Below are 6,737 nucleotides of genomic sequence, written 5' to 3'. Positions count from 1 at the left end.
TTAGATGGTCTGTAGCCAGGATCCCATAGAAGGATGACATGACATGCAAAACATATGTGATGGGCTTGACTGATGCTGCTGTGATTTACCAGAAGGCAGCAAACAGAGGCATGGATCTTCCTGAAGATGTAGCTGATCACATAGAGAGCTGTCACCAGGGTTAGCTGCAGAGCATCATTGATCACCATGGAGATGAACATGATGTATCGCGGGTTCTCGTAGAAGAGACTAGGGTCAGAACAAAGAGCTGAGAGCTGAGAGAGAGATGGTGTGGTTTATGTTTGTGTGTGTATACCATATCATCACATGCAAGTTTTCCTACTTTGGATTTATCTGCTTATTTTTGAACATTTTCCAGGAAATGTCTCTTCCTTTTCTCTTTTCAAACCAGTTTAGGCTTTTTATTGCTAAACTGGAGATTAAACTGGACTAATGCAGCGAAGCTGTTTTCACATAAGAGCTCTGGACTGAATTCGCCCTTACTCGTGTGTTGGACACAAGTTCGAAGGGTCACCTCTGGATGTATTCTCAGTGCTGAAAATACCTCATTTGAGGTGAGGGTGCTTCCTCGGTAGAACTTGCAAGAGTCCCTATATATGAATTCACCACATTACTTTTATACCAGAGTAAATAATATCAAACAGACTTTTCATGCAGCATTATACTCGAGACTCAAAGGTTAAATGTGTCCAACATCTGACTTCTCATGTGCATCTTTTCTTAATAAAAACATTTTAATATGGAAGAAGGCAGAAGAATGTAACCTTTGGGAGTTTTGCTGTCCTCTAATACGTTTTTGTGTATCCCTGAGGCTCTGAGTACCTGTGTCGTTGGAAGGTGTGCACCATGCTGCCATTGATGATACTGAGGACCAGCCACACCAGCATGGCCACTATGTTCTTGGTCAGAATGCTTGAGAAGCTCTCCTTAACACCTTGTGTCTGGACAGAGGTGGTATTTGACACCAGCGGGTAAAGAGGCCCAGTGGAGGTGGAGTTCATGACCAGCATCTCCTCCTTCTCACTGTCTGAAGGAGCAAAGAAATAAAACCTACAATTATACAACAGTTATACTAATGAACTTCTTCAGTTATTAATTACACACTGCATCTTTAATTATTGATAAATCTTTGATCAATAGTAAAAAAAACATAGGCACATTTCTGGAATATGTTAAAGTACATGGTATGGATATGTTTTTATTATAATTATTATAATTATTATAATTCTTATTATTAGCACAAGTATTATAGTGAAAAAGGTAACGCTATAATAACATTTTAGAATAATGAGGATAGAAACATGTTAGCCTTCACACACCTGTGCACAGATCTGCTCTTTACAGTAAGGTCAGAGGTCATTTCTAATTCTGTTCTCTCTTCTAAAGAACAAACAAAACATTTAGGAGTGCAGGAACATTGTTTTTGTGAGTAACTCAAACACAACATAAACTATGTTCATATACACACACTAAGAAAAGAGAGATTGTTAGATTTAAAAATCATTCTGTTTCACTGCTGATACATCAACATTATACATCAACATTCACATTTTATATGTTAATATCATCAGAGAAAATACACAAATGAACAGAAGAAAAACCTTTTTACAACTTTCAGCCTTTACAAACCAACAAAATAGGAAATATTCATAATTTAAATATTGCATTAATGTATCCTAAAGCTTTGATAGAAAGAGATGGCAATCACAGAGCGATGTGCAAAGACATTAAACAGACAGACGTCAGAGCCTCTCACCTGCTGACTCCCTGACTGGGCCTGCTGGCTCTGATAAGCCCCTTAAATATGATCCGTCCTCTACAGGATGATGTCAGATGACTAATTTCAAAACTGGAGCTTTGAGTGGTGCAAACCTCAGGACACCACTGTTGTCATGCAGTCAGGCAATTACAACATGTTGCTGTGTTTAATGTAAAGACATTATATCCATGTCCAAAGCTGCTGAAGACCATAAAGTCAGGAAAAACCACACCAAGATGGAAATGCTGGAAATTATTTTGTCACAAAAAGAAATCATGTCTGGGTCAAAATGCAGATTAAATCGAGACCTTTCATTTCGATCATTTAACCTACATCATGATACAACCCTTAAAAGCTTCACTGAAACTTAACATTTTGAGCTTTACTCCAGATATCAATGATAAAAACCCAAATAAAACATCCAGAGTACCAAAGCTTGTTTTTGTATTCCTCATCATAGTCATGAAGTGGGTTTATCTGGATTTATTCTATGACATTAATGCTCAAAGTGGGATACATATAAATTGTTGCTCAACAAAAATAAGATTTTGGTTTTAGAATAATTGACTCAGTATTATATTTTCATTCATTTTGATATCTCCTGATGAGGAGTCAAAAATCATGTGACTTCAAAAGCACGTAGCTCTAATTTTAATTTTTGTAATATGAGGGTAAAATTATTTTTGGTATTAAAAAAGCAGATTTTGAGGTCAGCTGAAACTTTTAAAGGTTTTATCAGATGGTTTTGATCTTACTTTTCCTTCAGGCTGCATTTGATTTCATTCAGTGTCCCATTCTGCAGTTTCAGTCCGTGAGACGGTGGTGAGCTGGATTTGTGTTAGAAATATAATCAGCAACATTATTTTGCTTGACTGACTTCCTGCTCACTGCGAGTCTTAGCGAAGGATTAGAAAAAGGCCAACATTGGTTATCAAGTAAACCTGGGCAGGTGTTAGTACACCAGGATGACCCCAGGAAACCTGCTGCGAGAAACACAGATTTCAACATGTTACGCAGCCTTTCTCTGTAAAATAAATATAAACCGAGACATCAATAAACTCAGAATGTTTTCATTCAGTAGGTTTTACAGCAGAGAATAGATTTTGCCACAAGGTGGAGCTTTTTTCCATTGAGACTGTACATTTGGGAGAGGTGCTGCTCGGTGTAGCAGTGTCCACAGTATCCTGAAGGATAAATTAGTCTATGTGCTTCCTCTGCATGCTGGGTTTGGAGTTTATCTCTGTCACTGAAGATCGGTGCCACATTTAAAATGGTTTGGCTTAATGAAAGTGAACACAACTCTTACGAAAAGTGTAGCGGAAAAAGAAATGTGCTGACCTCTTTAAGGCATCTGTACTGGAGTCCAAACTGCAGCTGAAAAAACAGAAAAGACTCTGAACTGTTGCTAACACAGAAAAAGTCAGTGACACTTTTTATGGTCTTGGGTAATCTGTCCTTTATTCTCCCACACAAATGAGTTTTTTTTTTTATCCCTGATTTAATTTGTTGGGACGTGGTCTCCCCAATAAGCATTCGCTCCTTTGAACAGTTTGTTTTCTCCTTAATCTCTGAGACATTCACACATTCAGACCACATGAAATTAGATATTTGCACTTGCCAGGATTGTCAACATAAAATACATTTTTATGTATTTATTTTTTACACTAAAACATTGCAAATTAAAGGTTTTCTTCAAGCACTATACAAGTCTCTATAAGTGGTCTTTGTCCTTGGGCGTTACTTTCTTCTTTTTGTTTCTGCATCTGTTGCTCAGAAAGTACATCCTGAGGTACTCCCTGAACTTCTTGTCTCTGACACCGTAGATGATTGGACTCAGAAAACGGGGCAGGATGTAGACGATCAGGTAGTTTGCAAATCTGATTTCGAGGATCCGACCTGGGAAGATGATGTGCAGGACCACCTCCACGCTAGGAGAGACGTAGGAGAGCATGCACATAGCCAGCTGGGCCCCGTGGAGGAGGATGGTGTTCCTGGCTTTCTGGGCTGATGTCTTATCTGTGGAGCAGGCTCTGGCTGCAAACAGGATCCTCAAATAGGTGATGACCAGAATCAGAAACACACAGGAGAAGTAGATGATATCAAAGACTTGCCTTTTGTACGCCAGGATCGGGTCTTTGAACACATTCTGGCGCAAGCAGAACACCGACTCATGAAAGAAGCTCAGAGACTCGGTTGCAAGTGTTACAAACAGATCTGTAATATCAGGAGCCACACAGATAAACCAAATCATCCCGATGACGATGTAGGTCCTCCTCACGGTGCAGATTTGGGTATACCGCAGAGGTTCGCATATGGCTATGTAGCGCTCGATGGCCATGGCAGCTAAGTTGACAGGGGTGTTTCTAGTGGTGAAGACTGCCACCAGGATGAAGAAGCAGCAGAAGGCGACGTTAATCTTGTAGAAGATGTAGCTGAGGATGAAAAGCATGATGGTGACAGTCAGCTGGATGGCATCGTTGATCACCATGTGGATGAAGAGGATGTAACGAGGGTCGTCATGAAAGGTCTGAAGGAGGAAACAGAAGGAGTGAAATGTCCTGTGCTGTGATACTTCTGTGTGACACTCCTCGGTGAGTTTGGTGTAGAGGCACATGAATCACTTCTGCATCTGATGCATTCAAACCTCACTGCAAATTTCCAGACATGCACATTAATCATGAACTCCGGCTTTAAATCACAGCTGTGGACAAGAGTCACAGCGACCTCTATAGAGAGGCAGCTGAGAGGAAGCAGAATGACTCTGTGCTCAACAGCAATAGAGATTTTGTTCAGACTATTGTAGAGTTTTGTTTCTGCATGGACTGAAAAGAAAAGAGTGACGGGCGTAAGTAGAGTTTGGGGGAAATACTGCCTCAAAAACAGTTTTATTAGCTGCGGTTTCATGTACTCTTTTTTTCTAAATTCCATAAAAATAAAACGCCCTCTGTTTTTAGACACATTAAGGACGAATAACAATAAGAAACTTTTACAACCCTCCAAATTTTTGTATCACTCACTCAGCAGCAGAAATAATACCGGCCTTATCATCAAATATGGAGTGAATGGAAAAAAAAAACCTTTACAGGTGCCTGATGTCACTCATGGTCAGCTTTGTCTTTGCTGCTGTTGTTAGTACAAAATGCCTTCAGTGTCTTACTGGAGTGCAGTGAAGCACACACTCTTGAAACAGCAAGATCAAATATCAAAATCTCAGCTATATCTATATTTCAAACATGCTTTGTACGCGTGTTTTGGTACTTTCTTCTTATTTTTTTGTCACTGTTTTTCTCTATGTGTTGACCTTATAATGACATCTTTAAATTGTTTTGTGTAATTTCCTGTAAGTATGCACTAAACAAACATTTATCAGTTCATACATGTGTGTGACGTGTATGTTCTGTGGGCGCTGCAGGGCCAGTCAACCAAAATATCATATTAATAACATGTTTTGGATTAATAATTATAAATGACAGGATAAATAATAATATGTGACAAATAAGCTGCTGTGTGTGTGTGTGTGTGTGTGTGTGTGTGTGTTTACCTGGTGTCTAAAAAACGTGACCACCAAGGTGCCGTTGATGTAACTGAGTGTGAGCCAGACCAGAACCACGATCAGGTTCTTGACAAACGCTGTGGTGAAAGTATCTCTGATGAGCAGCAGCTGATCCAGCAACGAGAGACAAGAAATTCAGTTTATCTGCTTCTGGTGTCTGTTAGCACCCACATGAAACAGGAAACGGAGAATAACAGAATAACAAACAACATCTTCATTGTTTACTTGGGTGATAGTGTCTGGACTGAATTTTCCTCTTGTAGCCTTGATAAAAGTACATTTTACTGAGCAGACTTTCAAGTTTTAGTAATTTGTTTACACCATAAAGTAAATCAACATTAGGATTTTATTTAAATATAAATAGATTTATGTTTTAACTGACATAATTATTTACTGGAGCTGCTTTACTGAACCTGATAAGGGATGGTCATGTTGCCTCTGAGACCCAGCAGTGAGCTCATTCTTCACATGTGAGACCTGAGGGAGGATGGACACAGACAACACAATACCTGTTTAAATAACTCATCCTAGTACAACTACATTAATAGTAGTATCATAATTTTAATAATCAGTTTAAAAAAAAAAACTTGCATACCACGATTTAAAAAGTGGACACTTTCCCCTAAAATAAAGGAGGTGTGAGCTTTACAATTTTACTGCCACATTATTATGAATTTCATACTTTGTTCCGAGTCTGTATTTTAGTCTTAGCTGCTGATGCTTTAACAGATCAGATTTTTTTGATCTCCCCCATTACCTGTCTGACATGAGCGTCGGCCAAAACTCAAACCATTCTCAGTTATTCTATAACTATAATATCATACATGTTAACAGCAGATTCATTTAGGTCTGGGTCTGTGTTTAAATAAACATTTGATTAAACAAAAACTGCCATGCTCTTTCCTTTTCATCACAAAGTTATAAAATTGTGGTTTTATTTCAGTTAGTGCAGTTTTATTCCATATAATGTTAATAAATGTCTACCTGAGCACTCAAAGGGCTTTATGCAAATTGCTTCATTTACCCATAAACACACTTTCTATCTAACATTCACACACATTCAAATTGGATGGATGAATCAGAGCAACTTGGGGTTGCTGCCTCTAGAATGGCAATATTAGTAATAGCAGTAATACTCCATTACATGTGAATGACCTCAAATTTTACATTTAGGTAAATAATATTTAAAACATTAAATTAGAATATCATTTAAAATATAGAATATAGTTAAATCATATAAATAAAGGAACAGAGTAACTGCTGCCATGCAAACAAATTCACACTGCAGAGATTTTAATGAGGACCTACCTGAGTGCAGGTGAAACACAGAAGGCAGGCAGTGTGAGAGCGGAGCTTTTATAAGCGTTTCAGTGTTTATCACAGGAGGGAAAGCTTCCTGATGATGACAGTGATGGTGCTGCTGTG

At 38.5% G+C, this 6,737-nt stretch overlaps 1 protein-coding gene across 1 annotated transcript; it reads right to left on the bottom strand.

Moving 5' to 3' along the window:
• Positions 1-3,470: 3,470 nt before the first annotated feature.
• Positions 3,471-5,788, bottom strand: LOC102199729 (olfactory receptor 51B5-like). Its single transcript, XM_005753671.1, has 3 exons — positions 5,726-5,788; positions 5,301-5,420; positions 3,471-4,286 (listed from the first exon to the last, which is right to left on the bottom strand). The coding sequence occupies exons 1-3, from the start codon at positions 5,771-5,773 to the stop codon at positions 3,471-3,473; spliced, it is 984 nt and encodes a 327-aa protein (XP_005753728.1). The 5' UTR covers positions 5,774-5,788.
• Between the last annotated feature and the right edge of the window lie 949 nt (positions 5,789-6,737).

This window comes from Pundamilia nyererei, unplaced genomic scaffold, assembly GCF_000239375.1.
Source record: "Pundamilia nyererei isolate P.nyererei 1_Seehausen unplaced genomic scaffold, PunNye1.0 scaffold00449, whole genome shotgun sequence".
Taxonomy (NCBI): Eukaryota; Metazoa; Chordata; class Actinopteri; order Cichliformes; family Cichlidae; genus Pundamilia; species Pundamilia nyererei.
This window is presented reverse-complemented; position numbering and strand designations above follow the sequence as displayed.

What these genes read in the sequence shown, in the direction of transcription:
- LOC102199729 (XM_005753671.1), bottom strand. Translation starts at nt 5,773, where the DNA reads ATGAGCTCACTGCTGGGTCTCAGAGGCAACATGACCATCCCTTATCAG. An exon ending in ACATGACCATCCCTTATCAG is followed by an intron (nt 5,421 to 5,725) that starts GTTCAGTAAAGC and finishes TTGCTGGATCAG; the next exon opens with CTGCTGCTCATCAGAGATAC. An exon ending in TCACGTTTTTTAGACACCAG is followed by an intron (nt 4,287 to 5,300) that starts GTAAACACACAC and finishes TTCCTCCTTCAG; the next exon opens with ACCTTTCATGACGACCCTCG.